The following is a 24,328-nucleotide window of genomic DNA, read 5'->3' as shown; positions in this document are numbered from 1 at the left end:
TTAATCGCCCTTTTATAAATAATGTTATGTACCTAATTTAGTTTTGTAGTTTTAACATTAGTTAGAAAATAATGTTTTTGTTAATATTTTTTCCAAGAATACGGTTAATGTTATGAAAAATATTCAATAGAACTCTTTTCATAAAAATATGGATTATTTATAAGATTATTTTTATTTGGAAAAAACCAGTGGCGTATTATATTTTTCATGTAAAATGTATAGAGTCATATCAATGGGGATGCCATTGGTGAAATTAAAAATAGTGTTTGTTCCCCCAAAAGATGTGTCTCTATATCTAATTCACGCTCTCCAATTTTCATAAACAATATTTAATGCCAAATTAAACTTATAAAAAAAAACTAAAACATTTTTTTATCTCCCCGTATTTCAGATAGGAAGCGAAAAAGGACTCATGTTCATATGTTTTTTTTTCTTAAAATGATCTACAGGTTCACTATCTGAATTTTTGAAATATTATTATAAAACACTCTGTACATACATAAGTATGTATATTAATAATTGCACGGACTAAGGTAATCAGGAAAGGGCCTTTTCTCTAAAGTGAATAAAAGCTCAAGATAATATCTATCACTATTATATAAAAGATGTTCAATTAGTGAAAAACAATAGTTTCCCCTTGAAGCTAATTATTATCGATTGAATAATTATCGGACATCGGAATAATGCCTGAAGGTCGTCAAGGAAGAAACTGTATAGACCCTTTAGGCCATTAAACAATAACGGTTTTTGGCGAAAATATCAAAGGTTAAAAAAACATACTTTTCAAACCCTGCGCTTATAAACGTGAAATTAGCATTAAACGATGTCGTTATCTTGTTTCTTCAAGGTGAAATTGGGTAATGAAATGTGTTTAGTACAGTGCTTTAAACGAAGATGGCAAGCATTATTTTAACTAAATCAAGCATAATGTATTTTTCGTCACTTTATTTTAATATCTACCTGTTTTAATCAAATAATTTATTTATAGAAAAAATATTAATTTCAACATATACTTATTTATGTAAGATGTACCAAATACGTCACTAAGTTAGAAGCTTGGCTAAATTTAAAAAAAGACTGTATATAGAATATAGAAAATTGACAGAAAAAATTTATTTATTTATAGGAAACTGTCTTTTGATCAAATTCACTCTTCAGTAAGTAGGATAATAATTGTCCGACTGGTAAACTACCGTACAAATATTTGGCCGAGACAGACAAGTCATACTGAATTGTCCGGATATTTTTTAATTGGACCGTGAACTTCAATAATGACAGAATGAGTGACATATGCGACATAATTGATAGTGACAGATAATACTTTTGACAGGTAAAATATCATTTCATTTACCAGAGCATTAAATTAGACCACGAAATTTAGAAGTAAATAAAGATTATCTTCGAAAATATCCAAACGTTGAACTTATATGTAGTTATTTACGTAGCAACATCCGAAAGTAATGTTTGTAGGGCAAACTAAGTAGATTTGGAAAAAGCTTAGAGAACTCTGTTGAACGCATTTAGATCGAGTGGCGTATACAATATTTTTTTACAACCCACTTTAGCCGATTCTTTATTCGTTTTTCATATTACATATATATTTGGTTTGCCATATCAATAACCGAAATATGTTGGCATAACAAGCATCGGAAAAACAAAGTAGCAGGAATTGAAAATTGGTTCTTTCAATCTCTTTGATCAACTTTTCAGGTTTGATTGGAAAAAGTTACTTTCAAGTAATTAAATTTTCTCAAATGGCTGGCCATATTAATGAATCGGCCACGACGGACACGTCATATCGAATTGTCCGGAGATTTTTTAGTTGAACCATTACATTTCAATATGACAGAATGAATGACATATGTGACGTAAGTGACAGCGATACTTTTAAGAGTTTAGTGGTTGCTCACGAAATATGGTTGCCGGCATGCGTTGGTAGATGCTCCATAAATGGTGCACCAATTTTGTATTTTCTTAAGTTAGCATCTAAATACTTATTAGAATTTAATTTTTTTTCACTGGTATACCAATAAATTAGCGGTGTCCAGCCGGGACACGCTGATAAATTAGCATATAACCATGACAACCGCGCCACGATGCGTGTGTTCTATGTGTTGCTTACATTATTTTACATTACCGATGTAAAATATGCTTACATTACAGATGCATGTTTCAAACGGTTTATGTTAAAAGCCCTTATACAATGTTTATAGCTGCTTATTTGAGATATGTTTTAAACACGTTTTAAAGAAAATAAACTCGTTGAAACGATTAAAAACAGGAGGCGAATTTAGTTACTGGCGTAAGTAACTAAATCATGTTGTTTGTGCAGCTTCTCCACTAAAACAATTTACTTTTCTGTCCACTGAAATGTCTGCTCATATAAAGAGAGTTTTGCTAAAGTTTGGGGATTCGCTTTAGTTACTCGCACCAATACTTGAGCAAGTTACGTGCCTAGCTCCGCCACCAAATTTGTTTAAAACAAAGGACAAGTTTGGTTACTGCTGAAAGTAACTAAAGCAACTTACCTAGCTTGTGTAATAAAGCAATTATTCTACGGTCTACTGATATACACTAATGGACAAAATTGAGGAAACTTCTGAAATTTTCAGAAATAAATTTAATTCGCTCCTATCTAACGTTAATGTACACACAATGCCTCATTTATAAACAAGTATTCATTCAATGTACATCGAACAATGTATTATTGTTCTTATCGATGCTTTTTTTTGTTAATTTGTGATCTGTACTAGGACGAAACTAAAGAAACTATAATTTGTATTGATTTTAGCGGTTTAAATCTATGTTTTGTGTTTCTACACAAACCTACCTATATGAATTTAGTGCTTAGCATTGCGAGATGCCTTCCGGAAGGTATGTGTCTGAAAGCTTGCAATTAAAAATTGTTAAATCGTTCCAGAAGGGGACGAGACAAAAAGACCTTGCTAAAAATTGTCCTTTGCACAAACCCGTGATACCCAAAGTATTAAAGAGATACAAGACACTAGGGAATCTAGTTATTAACAGAAGTTGTGGTGGCAGGCCGAGAAAAACGAACCAACATCTAGACAGACATATAATAATTATTGCTGGGGCAGAATCGAATTTGATAGGTAATTAGATAGGGTTTGTAAGCAGACGACCGGCAAAAAACCATTGATTTCTCCAAAAAAACGAAAAACACGGCTTGCTTTTGCCTAAAAATATTGACATTGTGTTCTAACATTTTGGAAAAAAGTCTTATTTAGTGACGAGGTCAAAATGACTGTTTTTAGATCTGATGGGATAGTGTGGGTAAGTTGGTAAACGGTACGACCCCAAGTATACTTTACAATAAAACATGGCGGAGGTTCTATTCTTCTACGGGAATTTGCATGATTTATTCATTATCCAACTGTGTTTTTGATTTGTGTTACCCCATCCAGCACCCCAATTCACTCCACGGTCCCGAAAGCTTGCAGATACTGCAGATAAGAAAAACGATGAAAAAAAAAAGGAAAAAATTTGGAATTTTTTGCAAAGAATCACGCATTACAATATCAAAGAAGTTATTTTTTCGAAAAAGAAATTATTAATTTTTGTTGGGCTAAAGTGATATGGACCCTTAAATTTTAATAAAAGAAATGCCTTTCACATCAATCGGCAATATTATCAATATGAACGTCTAATGTACAATATTTTCGTTCAAATACCTCCAGTCTTTCTCCAAATAATAACCGAGCATTTTCCTTCTTTTTAGACACACTGTAGGTAAATACACGTCCGAATCAAAGGAAAAACAACGATAAATTGCTTGGCATGGCTCTAATAAATTCTGGTCTAAAATAAAACCGATTGGGCGGCTTTAAATCGGAAGATATCACTACTTTAGCTAACGTTGTGCTCATTTCCATTTAAAACAAACTTAACGAGTCTACTGATGGACATATAATGGTCCAGTCGTTAGTGTGGGTGTTCGTATTTTTAGATATTATCATAGAGCTAGATTGATATAAGAATCGTTTTCTAGTTTAAGCCATCGTGGGAGTCCTAGAAATCTATAAATCAAAGCTCATACTGGAATGCAGAAACGTGGGCGCAATAATTTTATTCGTCATGTCCTGGGAGTTCGGTCGAGTAAACCCTTCTAGTATTTAAACCCCATTCATTTTTTCACTTATATTCTTCTTAGTGGTTTCAGTCATTAATCAAGGGCAAATAGGAAAAATTTAAATAAGTTCCCCGCGGTTAAACCGTTTTGGGGGCGATAAGAGTTTCTAAAAATAACAAAGTAAAGGCGTGACGTGATCCTTGTTTTGATTATTCTAATCGCGAGAGTTAGCCGAAATAGTGTTATAACTTTCACGCCATTACATGAAATATAACCGAGAAACTTGACCCTTGCAGTGGAAGTACTTTCATTAACTTATTGTGGAGCTTTGACGGACGTCCTTGAGACCAAAGGTCCCTGACCATTAGACCTATGGCAAATATTTATATATACAGGGTGATTCATAAATATACCGACAAACTTTCAGGGGTTGTAGAGCTCATAAAAACAAATATTTAGAACAAATAAAGTTAGATCCGAAATAGCTTCTTTTCCAAGATACAGGGTGTTTAATTCCTTTTTTTTAAATATTTTTTTAATGTTTCAAAAACAGTTTGAGATGCGAACATGAAATTCTATGAAAATCATGCTATGGTGGGATAAACGTGCATGTTCTGGCGTATGCAAACCATTTCCACCTACATTAGTGGCGTCCGTGCGGCCATTCAAAAGGATGTTTTTAATTTAAAAAATGGCACGACACTGATTTTTTTTATATGAATATTTTTTTCTTAATATTCCATCAATTCTTAACAAAAAAAGCCTCTTAGTATTTTGTTGCCCAAGTGGACGTTTTCGAGACAAAAATAATTTCTCATTCATGTGCCTAGCAAAAAACCGGTGAAGGTTTCCAAGTGTGATTTTTTTTAAGGAGAAATTAATATATAAATAAAAAGAAAAAAAAACAAACATTTGTGAATCATGCCTTCCGGTGTACTACCTCTATTAAAAGAAAATTAAAATCTTAAAAAATCACACTTGGAAACCTTCACCGGTTTTTTGCTAGGCACATGAATGAGAAATTATTTTTGTCTCGAAAACGTCCACTTGGGCAACAAAATACTAAGAGGCTTTTTTTGTTAAGAATTGATGGAATATTAAGAAAAAAATATTCATATTAAAAAAAGTCAGTGTGGTGCCATTTTTTAAAATTAAAAACACCCCTTTGAATGGCCGCACGGACGCCACTAGTGTAGGTGGAAATGGTCTGCATACTCCAGAACATGCACGTTTATCCCGCCATAGCATGTCCCGAATTTCATGTTCGCATCTCAAACTGTTTTTGAAATATTAAAAAAATATTTAAAAAAAAAGGAATTAAACACCCTGTATCTTGGAAACGAAGCTATTTCGGATCTAACTTTATTTGTTCTAAATATTTGTTTTTATGAGCTCTACAACCCCTGAAAGTTTATCGGTATATTTATGAAACACCCTGTATATATATATATATATATATATATATGTCCTGGATGGGTCGAAGTAATTTTCCTTGATTAAATATTGCTTTTAATCAGCGAGCCCTCTTTCGAATTAACTTGGACCAGTCACGAAACTTTGACGTCAGACATATTAACCGACACTAATTATGAGAAAAAAAATACACAGACGAACACAATGAACTGTGAAGGAAACGAGTCCTTTCTCTCGTGCCTTTAACTATATAATGATAGGAATTAATTATTTTTTTAAACAATGATTAGCTATTTATAAATAGATGTTGTTTCTCGAAGCGTGACAAAGTTCGGGTTTGTATCGATTTTAAGTTCCCTCTAAATTAGTCTATTAAAGGTAAGTTATTTATTGTCCAACTAAGGAAGAATGACGCATTTACCTGTTGCTGCCGGATAGAAACAATCCCTCCTTGTCAAGACGAGGGTTTATTACCATTAATAAAATTGCAGGCTCAGTCAAGCAACATGTGCATTCACGATTTCGTTTATCACAGCCTTTATGCTGAATAGAGGACTGTTATCTGCCTAACAAGCCGTGAAAGTTGGCTGGCGTCTCTTTTTTCTGTTTAAATTTGTGGTGAAGTGCCACACGCGAGGGTGCCCACAGTGTGAAGATCCGAGCGCAATGTGTGCTGCGAGTGAAAGTCTCTTTTTTTCTACTTAAATTTGTGATGAAATACGACGCGCGATGGTTCTATAATGTGTAGATCCGCGCGTAATGCATCCTGCTAGCGAAAGTCCCTTTCTCTATTTAAATTTGTGAGAAAATACTACGCGCGAGGATGCCCCCGGGGTGAAAATCCGAGGAGATTGAATACTATTAGCGAAAGCGTCTTTTTTTATTTACATTTGCGAGAAAATATTACGCGCGAGGATACCCCCATGGTGAAGATCTCAGCGCAACTTGTCCTATTAACGAAAATATCTTTTTTCTATTTGAATTTGTGATAAAATACCACGCGAAAGGGCTCTCATATTAAAAAAAAAGAATATTAGTTTTTCTCTCTCATTAATGCTCTTCCTGTCACATTTAACACTCCCCGACACGGGATTTTCATTTACTTGAAACATTACAAAAAAAGGCACGGAACTTGCCGATAAAGCCTGGAAAACCTTTGTAAAAGAGACCAGCGATCAAAATTGAATATTTACAAATGGACGTGAATAAATTCTCACAGTAAAAGTTCATCGAATATGACGTAGATGCGCGAATGAGCCGAGTGGGTCATTGTTAGAGGGATTACGCGCAGTTCGATGATTTCTTTATTGAGATTTCGAAAATATTTGCATTTTTGCCACGTATGAAATTAAAAATTAAAATAACTCGACCAGTATAAGATCTGCCAGAAATCCCCCAGTAATTTTTTTCCTTCTCCAAACTCCACGACCACAACAGAAGTGAGTTTTTTCGAGCCCTCCATGACAATTCCGATCCACACACCTCAGACAGGACCTTCAGGCAACTATAAAATACGACGAAGGCAGCCCGGACAATGCCCTTTTCGATGCCACCGACGGGTCTCCCTGCGTCACATTCAAAGGAACCCCTTACGCCCCCTCCCTCGTGTATTCTACACTTGAAAAATCGAAAGTTTGGGATTTCTTTTCATTTAGTTCTACCAAACCGTCATCACCCAAGAGGCTTCAGAAACTCACACCTCCGACATCTACCCCTGGGACACGTTTCAGCACTTTTAAGATGCCGCACAGTGTTTCGAATCGCAAAAAAATAAGGACAAGAATACGCAGCATTGAATATTAAATGATAACGTTAAAAATAGATTTGAAATATCAGGTCGAAAGAATTAGGCGACTAAACCATTTTTAGGAAAGCGCATTTCTATTACACGACAAATTTTGGATTTGACCCGCCATTGCTCCTGTCTCATTTATCCGAACGACCTTAGGGAGCGTTGAAAGTCCCAAACATTTTTTATCTTAAACGATTTACAAACAAACATCTGTTCTCCGCGAGCCTTCAAAGCTCGAAAGTAAACAAAATTCCACCACCATTAGATCTCAAAAAAAGCAGCGCTGAATAATGCGTGCGAAAAGTTATACTTTAACGCACGCTAACTGACTGCTATTAAATGAATGACGCAAAGCGGAGTTTCTTTACGTTGTAAATCTTCACACATATAAATGCGGCACTCATGCTCAACTGCCTGATTGCCCGCAAATATTTTTGACATTGACATATGCGAAGTTTTGCGTGCAGGAGAAAACGTTATCGCATATGTGCAGGAAAATACTGCTTTCAGCTTGCACATGTATGCCCTCAAGCAACATTACTGCCTTCTCGTACGAAAAAATCTAATTTTCCAAAACTTAGTTATTTAATACCATCAGTTTGTTGGTAAAGTGCACATTTATTTTGTTTAATGGAAGATTCTGTTCAGAAGAATACGGAGTCACAAAGGAATATGGCCAAGACTAGGCACAAAATGCATCGACATGCGAGTATCTACACCTACATATAATTTTTGTTTCCTCGTTCCCTCCCGTTTTCTGAATACTTCTAAAGCTATTCGTGATAGGCAAAAACTTTAAATTTGAAAGGTTTATAACTTTTTAACCTTTATAAACCGGCATATCCCGTGTTATACAGCTTTTAATAATAGCGGAGTTATCGTTCAACTTAATTTTTTTAATTCAGACCAGGAATTTTCATTTCGTTTTTGAAAAATGCTGAGAAAATTTTTGAAAAACTTAACATTAAAAACACATTTCCCCTTAAATGTAAAATCGCCAATATTTTCTATGTTTTTTTCGAAACTTTAGTATCTCTCGAAATAAAAAAATCCATTGGCATAATATCGGGAAAATAGGTGGCCACAGGCCACAATATTAAAATGTTTTTTGTAAATGATGTGAGTCGAGAATGAATTATAAAAGATTGAAATCATTTATTAAAGAGCTCTATTTGTCAATTTGACAAGTTGCAACAAACTTGATAGATAATCGGTCCTAGAGTAACTGAGTATGTAACGTAAGTTGTAAATATAGAAACACTCTGATAATGAATTTTTTCGTGATGAAATATTGATAAGCTTGATGCAATTGCCTAATGATTCCCTTCACTCAACAGAAATCACATTACAATACTATTATTGTTTATCAGGCGTAATAACAATAAGTAGGTCAGCTTAGTTGCATTATTACATTCTTTAAATTTTACTGACCAACATATCGCAACGTGGTCAGCACTAATTTTATCATAAAAACAATATCGTTGAATTCAGTCCTCAGAAAAAAGTCATTAAAACTCTGTGTTTTTAACAAAATTTGCCTTAATCAGAAGTTGCTTTATTGCTAATGTTATTTTCAATTAATTTTAATTGAAAATAGGGTGCAATTCCATTCCTATTTGTGTGGGAGGCCTCATTCCCAAACAGAGTAAAGGAAAAGAAGCAAATTGTTGCGTAACAATGCTGGATAACACATTTAATTTATAACGTCGCCATAAAACTTAATTTGTATCTGCGCCACTGGCCTGGAATCGAGCCACTGTTCTTTCAATGGATTTTTCGGCACGACATGAACGCTAAGACCAATATTCCATTGTTTTCAATCATGTGGCGTCTGATGACCATCTTCGGTAAAAGTGCCAAAATAGTCCAATGCTAAGAGATTATGCAGAAAACAGCGTTTATTACTGAGATCTCACGGCTTAGGAACATCATTCATAATTTCAAAGGAAATTTAATTGTTTTTTCAGGACATTTGCCAATGTCCAAAGCGTTCTATATAAAAAAAACGCACTTTCTGCTTTTTGGTAATTCAAATTGTGTTGGAACAGAGGCTTTTCCAGGGCTTTATTTCGTACACAAAAAAATGAGAGCATTAATTAATGTTTTGATAACAGCTAGAGATATGTACATAGATACGGGAAATATTTATCAAGAGATTATTGATAGAAGGGAAGCAAAAAGCCTAAAAATGAAACAATATAGAGGATGTTTCATTTAACGTTGCTACTACTTTTTTATACAAGTTGTTCTCGAAACAGAGGTACAGATGAGTGGTGCGTGCTCGAGGGTAAAAAGAATACAAGGATTCAGTTAAATTTTCCTTAAACAAAAATCTCTGGATGTTGATGTTATTTACAGTTAGTTCTAATTAGAAATGTTGTGCAATTCCATCCCTAATTGTATGTGAAGCGTTATTCCCAAATAAAACAAATGAAAAAGAGCTGATTGTTGCACAACAATGCTGGATAACACATTTATTTCATAATATCCTTAAAAAATTTAATTTCCTATCTGCGCCACTGACCTGGCGAGCCACTGTGTTTAATACAGAAATCTCAGCTCGGTCATTACTTTCAGCTGGACCTAGCGACTTCCGATATGACGCGCAAAGAATTCACAATTGTTTGTTTGCTATGGACATAGCGTTCCAGAGCCACCTTCGGCAAAAAAAGCTAAAATGATCCAATGTATATTGACCATAGAGAAAACTGCACTTGTTTTTTCAGCGTTTTCAAAAAACTTAATAATAATTAAATAATAACAAACCACTTTTCAAGAAAAACATTCACAATGTAACTATAAGTACTTTCATTCATGGCTGTGCTTCTTCATCTACTAATTTCGGGCTAGGTCGGTTTGACTGTTCAGGCTGGGATCGGGCCGGGCCAGTTTTACCATACAAATCCCCATACCAATAGAGAATAAGAAAATATCACCACCTCCATAAACTGGAGGGAACGCGACACACCTTCTGAAGAAAAAAGCTACGGAACCAGATAACACGTCTGTGGCCTTTGCTAAGGACTACCCCGAAAAATGAGATCCTGATAAACAAAATAAATAATATAAATGCTGAAATAGGCCTATTTCTACTGAAAATTTATGTTAAGGACTTCCCCAACAGACCGCAGGGGAGGGCTGCAGACAAAAGAGGCATTATTGGGGACATCAAGGGCAGTGGAAGGTTGAAGCTCATCCTTCCGGGATGCAAAACAGCCAAGGCTGTCTTCCTAACTTAATATTTTCGGTTGGGGTTTCACCATCCTATTTGAGTGGGGGTAATAGTCGAACCCACGTGTCCTCTCTTTTAGATTAGTTCAGCTTGGTCAGCTCTTTGCTACTGAAATCCCTTCGATATGAATATGTATCAAAACACCAATTGTACATGCGACTGGTGCTTTTATTAGATAAATCTGAATACTTAATAAGTCGGGACGCCCTCAAGCTCTGCTTCATTTCAATATTTCAACAATGTCACCGAAAGGCCGACAAGGTTTAACTTATGTAAATTGGAGTAAACAGCCCACACGTATTTGCCCAATATTGTTTAGCTTTAATAAGCATCGGTCTAATTGTGTTGAGAGGGGACGTTTTTATGCGCTGTTTAATCAGCTGTCGGTAATATCCAGATAACCAGGAAAACGGACCTGGATGAATTCATTAATGTACCAAGCCCTCAAGTAAGTTGCGGGTGGCATCAAGAGCTCCGAGTAGCGAGAGGAACGTTCGCGAAAAGAATTTTTAACACCCTGTGCGGGACCTTTTGAAAGAAGAGACCTTTTTTTTTTAATTAAAAAATATGCGTACAGCTTGTTGCTATTTGCTTCAACCGTGTTCGTATTAATGCGCTATAACGTACATTATGTCGAAATAAATCTCGATCCTGACAAGCTTGCTGTAAGTGTCCAATTTTTTGGATAAGTTTTAAATAGGGAATTTGACCAAGTCAGGTGGTAGTTATATAGAATTTCCGCATGATCCAAAATAGGTCCCATTAAAAGGGACGCAGGGGTACGCCGAATGCTTAGAATTTTGGCAGAGACCTATGGATTTTCATTTACACAAGAATAGAAAAACTATAAATCCGAATTTCTTTCAGGATATCCGCGAAAGTAGCCGGAAATGTAATACAAATTTCCAAGTATCTCTTGTTAAGTACCAAATTGCGCAACGGTTTTCCCGTTTAACGAAGCTCACATTTCCTACTTTTTACGAGATCCCCACGCTGGACGACCTTATCTTGAACGTTTACTATTCCGTTTAAATTCGCTAAAACCAAAAGCGAGAAATCCGTCTGCGTCTATTCCTCTATTAATTCCAAAATTTACATCATCATTTTTCTTCTTCCGGCTGAGAGCGATGCTGAGGGAATTGATGAGAAAACATGCTGATAAATATTAATGGTCAAAGTGTTTTGATTCTTAACACCTTGTTTACAGATTTAATAACAATCTCTCTTTATGCATGTCCGACAACACGATTTTTAACCGAGAACGATTCAATTTTCTAACAAGCACCATTTCCATTCTTTACCAGTACCCAATTATCGACAATTACTGACCGCTAAGGCCAAGGCTCCTATAGGAATATGGAAATACCACTGGTTACGAAAAATCCACTAAAATACTGGAACATAATGCAATGGAAAGGAAATTTCATGTAGATTCCAATTTTGTACAAATCTAAGATTGCGCCCTTAAGAAAATAAAAAGTAGTCCATGATATCTCAAGAACCAATCGCCGAGTAAAAATATCGATCACAGCAGTAGAAAACCAGATAAAAAGTGCTCTAATGATGTTTTATTTTCAGCTTTCCCCGAATAATGGTTTTCGAGTTTTTTTGACAAAAACTAAAATTCAAATTTTCGGTTTTTATCGGATATTTGCGAAAGTATTCGGATTTTTTAAAATTCGCAAATAAATTATTGTTGAACGTCAAAATACGCAACTTTCCCTCCATTTAACCGACTTTATATCTCTTACCGTTTCCGAGATCCCCATATATAGACTTGAATTTGTTACTCCCTGTATAAGACATATTAAAAAATATTAGAGTGCGGGAAACGATATTTTCGCACTAGTATTGGTACCACTTTCCACACTAGTGCCGAAAGGCGTAACTTTCCACACTTGCTTCTTCATTCACATGGCAACAATTGAACGGGAAAGATCAAGCACATGCGATGAAACGAAATTTCGATCCGTTTTCTAAACATTTGCTTGTTCTAGAACTTCTTCATAATAACAAACCAGATAAAGTGAATAAACTCAGTTCAGGGAAGGAAATTTCTCTGCTTAAAATTCCGAAGTGCAGGAAGAACTCGTTTTCAATTCACAGTGTTTCGCCGGTTTCTACGTTTCAGGAATATATTGCTCGTATTAATGCCCTACTAGTTTAAGGGGCTACGCAATTCTAGAGTTAAGAACATTGGGGATGTTATCAGTTTCTTGATACAAGAAGTGGGTCCGTACTCTCCTTTTGAAAAATAGCGCAGCTATCTGGAACCGCTTGATTATTAAATTAGCAATCAAGGAGACCACGGAAGACATGTACATTAGCAAATCTTATCTGAACACGAAGTAACGCCTCAGACCTCAGAATTAATTATTTACAACATTGCTCCATTAATCATTGTCTTCTTTGCACAAAGGGTGGAAATTGCTTTGCCAAGTAAGCGAATTAATTTTGAATCACGGGTTGTCGGAGGCCTTGAGTCGAAACAGCTTTATCCCAAGAAGAAGCTAAGAGTGGTACTTTGTTTAATGAGAGAATAATTTCACTGCAATTGGTGCAAGATTTTCAGTGTTATCAATTGGGTCGTGCTTCCGAGCATATCTCAGTTTAAAATTAAAGTCCTTCTGAGTACGTCCATACCATATATACTACAATAGTAGTTATAGTAAATTTCAAATTTGAAGATTTTTACTTAGAAAAAGATACTCTTGTTGAAAATCGAAATCTCCAAGAGTTTTCGAGAAAATTGAGATGTAACAAATCGGTGCATATTATGTTTTATTAAATAAACATCAAACAAGATTTAAAACCCAGTTGGTCTTGAAATGAAACAAATCAATATTTTTGATATTCCATATATGACAGCATTTATTAGTAAAATCTTGTGGTTTTTCGTTATTACCGAAACACCGTTTAATTACAATTATTGTTAACAGGAGCGAATAAAAAAGTTTTAAATTCGACGTTCATTTGATACAACATGGTATCCACCGATTTGTTAAATCTCAATTTTCTCGAAAACTCTTGGAGATTTCGATTTTCAACAAGAGTACTTTTTTATGTAAAAATCTTCAAATTAAATATTTTTCCTATAAAACCGTCAACGAAATTTAGGTACCCCCTGTATTACGACGGGGTATTTAATTGCGCTATGTCCACCATTCATTTGTTTTTCCTAACACACGAGTGTGCTAGATTTGTCTTAGCAACTATGATCTCCGTTAGGTTTACTTTCATAAAGGCTCGTGGGAAAAGATTATTATGCAGACGTGTGAAATTTCCTCATCTAACTGGTTCGGTTTGCAATCACTTGAGACGCAGAAAAACGCAAAAATCCCACGAATTATACAGAATACTTATCTACAGTACTTCTGCGCAGTAATGCACTGCGAATCAGTGCGGTAAATACTACTTTCCACACGGTTTTCGATAAAAGAATGTTTCATGCTAAACTGCGACCGTTGTCAACAAACAACGAAACCTATGTTAACAATCAGTTAACTATTGTCCAGTGATCCAAGCACTCCTATGCAGGCCGCAATGTTTTAACCTTCGAATAAAACCCTGTGACGCTTTCGATGCCTCTTTATTGACAGAATCGATTAATTTAATATAAAATATTTTTAATTTCCTTGATGTCTCTTTTGTGACGTCTTTTTATGGTTTTAAAATAGACACCTCGTGTGTGAAACACATTGTTGCCCTCACACAAAAGAGCGTCTGATCCAAAGTGGGAACTGGTAATAAAAAATAAAAATCACTGTATATTTTCAAGTAGGTACGTGGCATTGCACGGAATTGCTCAATGCCAGATAACATTTAATGCAATTGAGTTTGTGGCTTCCAAATAGAGCTCTATTTCTCTGATTAATCCAGCGACATAACTGAGCATTCTGATATTACGGTTAAGGGAATTAAATAAATTCGGGATTTTTCGGGAAAGTCATAAAAAAGGAGCTTTTGCTTTTGAAATAATATTTGCTCCATTAGAAATTAGTCTGGCAGTCTGAATAACGTTATGCTACAATGGCAAAATACTTTTACGACGCCGTAAAATGCCGGTATGGACCGTAAAAACAATTCAACCGCAAGATATTGCCTTCTTAAAGAAGTCAACGCTTCAAATTTTTATTTAAGTCGATGACTGTAATTTACATAAAGTCTTCATGAGGTTTGAATGCTTTAAAGGTTCTGCGATCATCAACGAAAACCTTTTTGGAGCCAGAACGCCACGTAAGCCAGGAGATAGGTCGGATGGTATAAAGCTTTGAAGGACTTCGACCTAAGCATAACAACCAAAAACAAACTGATGTTGATACCTCAAATTCCCCACTATTATACTAATTTACCCTACGGCCACATAAGCCGTATACAGTAGAGGTACCAGTTGTGCAACAGTTTCAAATTCGTAGCAAAAATTACATTCATTTCCACTCTTTTCTACCTGAAGGGAAACGTGTCATTTAGCAACAATCCCCACAGATGCCTAACTGTTGAGCTCGCTGAAGTCGGCCAAGATTTACGAAAAAGCTACACATGACAATCGATATTCATCGTGTGCTTCGTAAATTCCTTCAGGTTATTTAGCTTGAAAAATTGACTATATGGAACTTATCGCATAACCGCCATGACCTTCTACAGAGTGTCCGCGTTTTGTCTGAAAGGAAAATTGGCGAGCATGCACGGCATAACAAACATGACGCGACGCATAAAAGAAGAAGCGTTTTATGTTTGCACGCGTAAGCATCCACTTCTGTTATTGCTTTATTATAGAGCCCTGAAGGGCAGACTCGTGTCAGGCTTCTTCTATATTTTACAGGATGAAGGGGTAGAATATATTTTGGGACGAATTTCAATTCAGATATTACCTCTGTCTATCTGGGAATGAACCTAGTTATCAATTAATGACGTTGTTTGTCAGGGGTATATTTACAAGCAATTTTTAGATCTGTTTCAAATAATGGAACAAACATGTAGTTCTTCCCACAGATATTTACATTAATCGTCATTATTCTCAGCTACAGGTCGGCCCTGTACAGCGAGTTCTGCTGTTTATACTCGAAGATTTGTTGAAGATGCCGCAAAAAGCACACGTCAGATGGCGCTCCTAGAACATTTTCCCATAGGTCCAACACACCTGCCGGTGATATTGCCGACTTCTTGAAAGGAAAATCATTACAGCATGCGCAGACAGGTGTACTCGGGGATTTCTGTCTCAACCAATAGAAATAGCGGGCATGAAAGCATTTTTAAGCCATTTTGAATTCAATTCTGCAGTAATTATGTTTGCTCCCCATATTCATAACCACAAATGCACTCTTCCAGTATTAAATGTTGCATTTAATTAGTGATTTCCACAATCTATAAACAAATGTATGATGACGCAATCGTCTCCAGAGCAACATGGCAATCAATTTTTATGAATTCGCCTTGCGCTCTCAAAATTCCTCTAAAGTTTTCGCTACAAATAAAAAAGTCCAGTGCATAATTTGGTATTTTACAGGCTTTATATTGTCTCTTTTACATTACGAAAGTTTTAAAAGAGTCATAATTTGCTCGTGTTAAACGATACTGAATATTTAAATTACGTCTTTACCAGAGAACGCTTTCTTCGCTTTTCGTAAAAAAATATCATCTAAGATTTTCTCGTCGTGGTGAAGGGCGAGATAGTTCAGGCACGTGAAATGGGAACTTTGACCTTTCCAAAAAACACCACTTAAAGACGTTAAGTACGCTTAAAATGGGCTTAATCTACTGAAATTGACATGGTGAAAACTAGTTTGCTTTCCAATTCGGGATTTTAATAAGATGTTGGTTTTTATTTCTTTATGGCTTTGATCTCGGTCTCTGACAGCCTTGCGATGAAAACTTTGAACTTTTGCAATTTAAACTTTTTGCCAACTTTCAGAAAAACTTCTGGGGCCCTTATTGCTTGTCTATTGCAAAAATAAACCGCAATGTCAAGTGTGTAAAAAAGTGTTTTATACAGGGCGTTCCGGAAAAATCCGAAAATGCTTCGTCACTAAGATACAGGACGTTCAACTCTAAAATTTTTTTTCAAAAGTCAAATTAATTTTGTCATGCCCCGTGTTTAAGATGAGTTTTCAGATCTTTGTTCATACGGTGTGCTTCAAATTAAATTTGAGCTGTTTGAGAAAATTTGATAAAACTAAAATGGTGCGCAACAATAACCTCCTATTTTCTGACGAATACTACTCATGGTGGAGTTATTACTAAGTGTATATAGTTGAAAACAATTTTTTTAATCTCCTGCCCAAAGCCTCTGAGGAGAAGGACGTGCTTCAAACAGCCCTTCCTGACCAACCTGTCCAAGCGCACCTCCAAGCTGGAGCCCTCTGTATGTAACTTCCTATATCTGAAAAGGGGTTCTTCTGAATTCTTAGGGATGTTGGCGCCGAGTAGACGTAACATTATAAGCTACCCGTAATGTCGACTCGTTTTCCAATGATGCGCAAGGCCTAGTGGATCATTGGGACGTGAGGAGTAAACCTCTATACAAATTCAGTGGATGTCCAGCAAAGTGACTTTCTTCCTAGCAGTTCAACCTTTCTGAGGAAAAAATTCATCGAACCGAAAATTCCATGGTCGAAAATCTAGTTCTCCTCTCGGAGAAAAGGCCCTCACTTACTGAACGATCTTCAGTTGCTCTCCAATCGATTCTGCATGAAATCTAACAGCTGCAAAATAAATAAATGAGATAAAATTTCCTACCTGCAGTAATCTCTTTGGGGATGTCCAGGAGCTGGTTCCCTAGTGACTTGTCCAGCAGCAAGACTCTGTTAGGGTGCTGCCTAGTATACCCGTGAACCGGGCCAGTCCCCTCCAAGGGTCTCCTCGCACCACACCCTGGAAGAAAGAGTGCTCGAATACGATGCACTCCACCTCCACCACATAGCACCTTCCAATAATACAGTGTATGTTTCTGCGTCGTGGACAACTGTCCATGACGCTAGACAGACTGGGATGTCTTCCAGCACTCTTGCGAACCAGGCAGGTCCCTTCAAAGGGTTTAGCCACATCGCCCACCAGAAGAGAGAGGGTTGGAATACTACGCACTCCAACCCAACACAGTACCTTCCAATTCTTTTTCCTTCTAACGGTTCAGCCCATGTTTCACAGCCGGACCAAATACCATGCAGGCGATACTTCTTCTTCAACTCGACAGCAGTAACATGAGGATGGTGACCGACCCACTGATTGACCACAGGCGCTTCCTTCGGTATCGGCATTTTCTGAACACAGTCCGAAGCATCTGGACGCGTGCTGGCGGAATGCCCGGATTTCTGATCGATTTTGTGTACATTAAACAAATGTGTTAACAGTCGGTCGACAGCAAAGTTAATAAAGTGATTTTAATAACAGAATTTCCAAAATTCTAACTGCAAAACAATTCGATCAATAAAATTCATAAAGGACGAGACCACTTTTGCTCAGATAATGCATGCAAAATGCGTTTGTGGTCATCCATTTAAAAATTGAAAACACACGGATGATTACCCGTAATAGCAAATTCAGAATTCCTCTTTGAATATGCACTGCATATCATTAATGTGTCTAATTGCACAATCCTTGTGCACATAATTCTAATTTAGTTTGTAAATTAGCAACCTACGCAGGAGCAATAATCAGTGTAGTCGGCTGATTCTGATTGGTCAAATTATATTTTGTTAATATTAATGCAGTTGTATTATGGTCAAGGAGGGTGGACTCGCCACTTAAGGGCAAACTAACCCAATTAGGGTTGCAGTGTCCCGATAAAGCAATTACTCGGTATATTGTAGGCCTGGAAATGTTAAGTGTCAATTTGGAATGTAGCTCCTATGCGAGTTACTTAGCTGCGAGGAATAGAAGGTAGAATCTTTTCCTCTGTTTTTTTGCCATTCGCACGACCATAAACTGGTTATGGAAATTGGGATTTTTTACTTGCTTGTCATGCGCAATTGACTCAGTAGAGTTGCACGATTCTATATTAAAGACTTTCTGGTTTGTTTACTCCTCCCTTCTCATTGGCATCACTTATTTATTTAACTTACCTCCTACTGGTACTAGTTTCTTGGTACTTTTCTTGTCACGAGGAACATCTTCATAAGACACCTGACCTGGTGTTCTAGCGGTCGGGTAGTGTGGCACTGGCTCAGGAGCCTACCTATTAAAAATCTCGGGTTGTTTTCTTGTTGGCCTGTGACGTTACCCGAACTGTCCCCGAGGGATAAAAAGCGTCGGCGGCGGAAAGGTTTCATTCGGTTTGTTTTTTATCTCTGAGCTACAAATAGTCCAATTTTCTATTAATTTTCAGTAATTCGCTCGTTTCTCTCATTTTCTTTAACAATGTTGCAGATCGTTATGCTGCATCGGTCTCATTTTGTTTTGCTCTCCTCCTAACAGAAGTCCGTATTCTCACGCTAGTTTTCAACCTATCTCTTTGAGCTTGAAAATCGCGGAACTAGAAAATGCAGAGCTTTGTAAAATTTATGTTTACCGCAGCGTCTGTATTGCAGACTAGTTTTTTCTGCGTGAATTACCCGAGCTTCTTGGTACTGCCTTGATTTTTCTCTTACATAAAATGTGATAAATTTCCTGAACATCAGGGGCGTACTTCGCTTCGCGGAGAGTCCAAAAAGTTTCAAAATTTCGAGTAACAAGCAATTTTTTGTTTTGAGTTTGCCACCTCTTGGCAGAATGAACTGCCCCATTAGGTACAAGTTCACAGTTGCGTTCGAAGTTCAACTATTTTATTTCAGACTAATAAATCCAGTACTATTGGCTCATTTGGGCTAATGGCAATATAAAACGGCGAACGGTCTCCCTAATATCACACGCGAAGCTTCGAAATAATTTACACCAGAAGTTAAGGGCCAAACGAATTATCCTAAAATATACCAACCCCGCCATAAATAGAAATCACGAAACTGTCTGTAGCTCGCTCCATTTAGGCTTTTTCAGGTTTATGAAGGTTAAAAGAAACGCTACTTTAATAAATGCGATCTAATCGAGCTGCTTGAAATCAACAGGCTTATATCGATATTTTCGCTATATTTAGTGCTCGTTCTGTTTTTAGGATCTATCGATTCCAGCGACACGGCTAATTTCGTGGTTAGACTGTAAATAAAACAATAACGGAGTTTGTTTTAGAAAGTTCCTGTGGGGAACCAATTTAGAAAGTTAATTTCGTGAATATGGAAGTTCTTTGATTGAAACGTGCTTTTGTGCACCACCCGTTAGGGCGATGAAGCCACAAGCCTAAGCGAGCCTTATTCTGTTTTCTCGAAAGGGTTCTTCTAAACTGGTTCTCGGTCCAAACGGATGGTTGACGACGATTCATCAACAATGTGAACTTTACGTCCGCATAAACGTTACTTAACTACCGGTTTAATTGATCGTGTTTTACACTCCCGAACGTCTGCTGGAGTGGGATTCGAAATTGTTAATGTTCGGCTAAAGCGAGGCCAAGCAAGTTAAGATTTCCATAAATGATTTCAATAATTACCCTTCAAATGGATTCAAATGGGAGCTGACGTCACGTTTGCTCCGAATTTCAAACAGTCGCAAAGCTATTACAAAACTATTGCAAAACTGGTACAAAACCGTTACATAATTGTTGCAAAACTATTATAAAACTGTTACAAAACTGTTGTAAAACTGTTACAAAACTGTTGCAAAACTGTTATTTCTGCTGAATAGGGTCTATAGATCTGATTTTTACTTCTCATAGGTTGTTTTATGTTTCATCCTCAAAAATTGCATGATAAATTTGACCAAAGGTCTAGTTATCCATGTGCTGTTATTTTTGAAATCACACTAATTTTCGCAGAAACTACGATTCCCAGGCAATGCCATCATTTCTATGGAACATAGTTTACAATGAAATTTGATAGAATGTTAATAATTTGACCTTAAGGTTCATGGTATCAAAATCCTGATAATTTTATCATGAAGATAGATATTTGTTATAAAAACGGAGATTGAGGTCTTTGAGATTAAAATTAAAAAAATTTTTTAAAAAATTTCTCGTTGGTATAGTCAGCGGTAGTTAGAATATCGACCTTATTCCTGTCCAACAAAGATCATTTACTGGAAATCCTGATTATGTTATCCCTGTTGTTCCACATGGAAGAGAATCGTGGTACTCTCCGATCAACAAAAACAATTTCTTATAGATGAGATGAATAATAAATACAAAGTATTTCATCAGAATAATCACCCCACTCGTTTTTTTATTTTTTATTTTAAAGCAAAATGTAAAATTCGAAAATTATAATGGACTAGATTGGACATTCTTTGTATAGATGGTGTACCATAAAAAAACTTATTTCTGTCATATGTCAAAAACACGATGCTCAATTGTCTTTCTATTGAACTTCTGTAAAACTCTGCGCTACTTCTTACAGATTTTCTACTTTACGTTTTTCTCAAAATAAAAAATATCAGAAGAAAGTTACCATTTAGATGAGACGCCTTCTACATCCAGAAGTCATCAGTAGATTTTTGTAATAATTTTTCAAAAAAAATTCTCGAAATGAACGGGAAACAGGAGAAATGACTAATGTAGTCCTGATTAGAATTAAGATTGGTGTAGTTGCTATTTACGAGCAACCTTGATGAGTACCGTTCAATATTTGGCGAGGAATAAATCAGGTATGTGATTTTCTAAGAATCAAAATCTCTACTGAAAACGGAGAATTCCGCTACACAGGGTGTTGCGAAAGAATTTCAGTAGTGCACCAATAAAACTGGAACACTCTGTACTGCCTCAACTAAGAATGTTTGAATTATGATTTATAGTATAGCAATTTTTTTCACTACAAATTTCATCAATGTTTCTAGGACATTTCGTATAGGAGGCTTTAATCTATTGTCGACGAAATAATGGGGGATTAATAAGGGGAATTAGCTGAACCAAAATGGAGCAGGCAGGAGAGAGAGAAAGGCTAAACAGGCTTAGCACAATAGTTTGAGCCATTAATCTGGGAGAGCTGTACTCTCACGTGCCCCCCGACGCTCAACTTGCTCAGCTCCAAGTCTCTCTTAAGTACGCGTATACTCTCAGTTTGAGTTCGGTGCCACTTTTTCCTCCTCATAATATAGAACTTTCTGAAGTGTGATAAATCGCGAAAGCGGTTTCCACCTCTCCGATTTTTAGTGCTGTTATAAAAATAAAACCCACCCCAAATGCATAAATACAGAGTTGACGGTTCGTATTGTCCGTTTTAAAAGCAGTAAAACTAAAGGTCATTGTTCTTGAATGATTTATTGGTCGTTCGAATATCAGTTTGAAAACAGTTCGCTAACGCAGAGGACGACTCGTATATATTAAATTAGTTCAAAATCCTGATACACACTTACATTTAGTTCAGCACAAACATCCAATAAATCTTCCGATAGTTTTCTTTACACTTGTTTCCCGTTTGGGGCTTTCCTGTAATATTTTATCTTTCCGTTGGACACAAATTATTACAGTTAACATAGACTTTTTGCTAAACCAAATTGAAAATATTTGCATTTCACATATCTCGGCGATTCTAAATACGTGTTTGCTTCAGAATGCCCCCCAGCAGAAGACAATATGGAGAGGTTCGCTTGTCCCACACCAGATCGACAGGGTCGGTATCACTGCATAGACGATCACGTCCTTTGCGACGGCTATATAGACTGCCCCTCTGCCGAAGATGAGGATCGACAAGCTTGTATGTTTTATAAAACGGTAAGTCAAGGTCTTATTTGCTTTTCGTGACTCTCTGGAGTTTCGATCTCTCGAAGTAAGAGCCCAAGCCCTCTTTGAGAAAGTCGAGGGCACCGAACATATACAGGGTGTTCTCAAAGTTGAGTCATTTATTTTAAGAGCTGATAGAATTCGTGAAGAGAAGTCGATTTACCAAAAATTGTTTATGTAAAAGTTGCAGAATAAAGCAATTATTAACAATTATGTAGAAAAATTGAAATTTAAAAGAGAAGTTCGCGAACACAGTAATGAGTTTCTCAATAGATGGATAGGACGGAATGGACCCATTTCTTGGCCTGCACGTTCTCCAGATCTAACGTCCTGCGACTTTTCTTTTGGACTATTTAAAACAGATAGTTTATCACGATGGAGAAGTAAATAATGTGGAAGAACTACAACACAGCACTGAAAATGTTTGTGATGTTATTCGTGGACATTGGGATTTTATTTTTGATGCATGTAGTCACTCATGGGTACGCCGAGCAAAACTGTGCATTAACCGAACAAATGGTGACAATTTTGAACAATTTTTGGTAAACCGACTTCTCTTTACGAGTTCTACCAGCTGTTAAAATAAATGACTCAACTTTGAAAACACCCTGTATAATCGTAGAGGGTTCGCTCAGCCGTGGTACTTTCGGGAAACAAATTAAAGCGCAATGCCAATAGAATCTACTGAACCAACGTATTCACAATTCCATCGCTTACGTGGCCAACTCTTATTATCCGATAGCACGCTAAAGTTGCTGCTTTTGCTACTTCCAGCGGCTGTGCGAGGCAACAGGTAGGAGCATTCCAGTTACCTCGAACGTATTCGGGCGTTTAGGCAAGTGAACTTTCTATGATTTAATATGTTCGCTGGTCGAGGCGCTTCGTAATTTATGTTCAACATATGTACGTAAGGTAAATATTTTGCAAATATAACAGATGATTTGTGGACACAATGCGATTGTGGTTAATTTATGTATACTGATTTTCCCACACTATTATCTGCACGTCTTTTAAGCTAAACTTTAATCGCCGGTCTTTTGGGAACCCAAAGAGTATCTGCATTGAAAATGGAAGTGAAGGTAGTGACTCCACCAGTCTGAACTGAGCAGGACGCTCTGTGTGTTTTAGTTCCCGAAACACAGACCAGCTTCATTCCCAAGTTTTTCTATAGTGAAAGTGACTAGAAATGAAGATTCTTCAAATCGCACTTTTAAGATTAGGATTAAGAACATGGAAACGATATGGTCGACTAGAGCGGCAAAAATCACCTTGAAATATTTTAAGTTTTCCTGAAAACTTCCAAAGATGTGGGAAGTGCCCAATTTTTAATTTTTTTAAGTCTCTTGGGAACTCGAAGAGCGCCAGCATCAAAAACCCCAATTAAATTAATGACCTGGATAAGTTCTATCTGCCTAAATTAGGCGAGTTGCCCTGTGTCTTTTAGTTCCTGAGATATAGAGTAATAACCACATTAAATCATTAAAAGCAAACATTTTTATTAAAAATGCAGACTACAGTAATCAACTTGATTAATGCTATCAGACTGCGTTAGGGAGTCTCTTTCAGTTAACGAGATACGGAATCACATTCGTATGAATTTTCGTGGTTTTGAAAGTTTCTCGAAATTAAATTTTTGTAGTTGCATTTTTTAGTCTCCAGAGACTCAGTAGAGGGTCCAGGATCAAGGGAACAATCCACATCTACCGATTAGGGCAATAAAAGTCCCCTCAAAAGTTTGGAATCTTTCTTGAAAATTCCCTTAAGTGGCTACGTAGTGAAATACGGCACATTTAAAATTTCATGAATTTACCTCCACTTCTTATTACATGGCCTGCGGGACAAACTCTCCCGAAAACTGCACGATAAAAACAGTACTGCATAGTAAATTATAGCTCGGTATTACCACTACTCCATTATAAAAGTGGGCTAGTTTGGGGGCCCACGCGTTTTCAAGCTTGACCCTGAAAATCCGAACAAGAGGAGACGCTGAGTCTGCAAATGTGGGTGTCTCCATTCATTTTATTGGAGATATATTCTTTTTAAACTATAAGAAAGAGGGTTAGTTTA

The 24,328-nt window shown here is 36.6% G+C and overlaps 1 protein-coding gene across 1 annotated transcript in view; it reads left to right on the top strand.

The window, feature by feature from the left end:
* jeb (jelly belly) overlaps positions 1 to 24,328 on the top strand; it is a 53,614-nt gene that overhangs the window by 23,732 nt on the left and 5,554 nt on the right. The window contains exon 2 of the mRNA XM_066403301.1: positions 22,092 to 22,252. Coding sequence (XP_066259398.1) covers positions 22,092 to 22,252 — 161 coding nt within the window. The remainder of the gene's footprint in view (positions 1 to 22,091; positions 22,253 to 24,328) is intronic.

Source organism: Euwallacea similis, chromosome 28 (assembly GCF_039881205.1).
Source record: "Euwallacea similis isolate ESF13 chromosome 28, ESF131.1, whole genome shotgun sequence".
Lineage (NCBI taxonomy): Eukaryota > Metazoa > Arthropoda > Insecta > Coleoptera > Curculionidae > Euwallacea > Euwallacea similis.
This window is presented reverse-complemented; position numbering and strand designations above follow the sequence as displayed.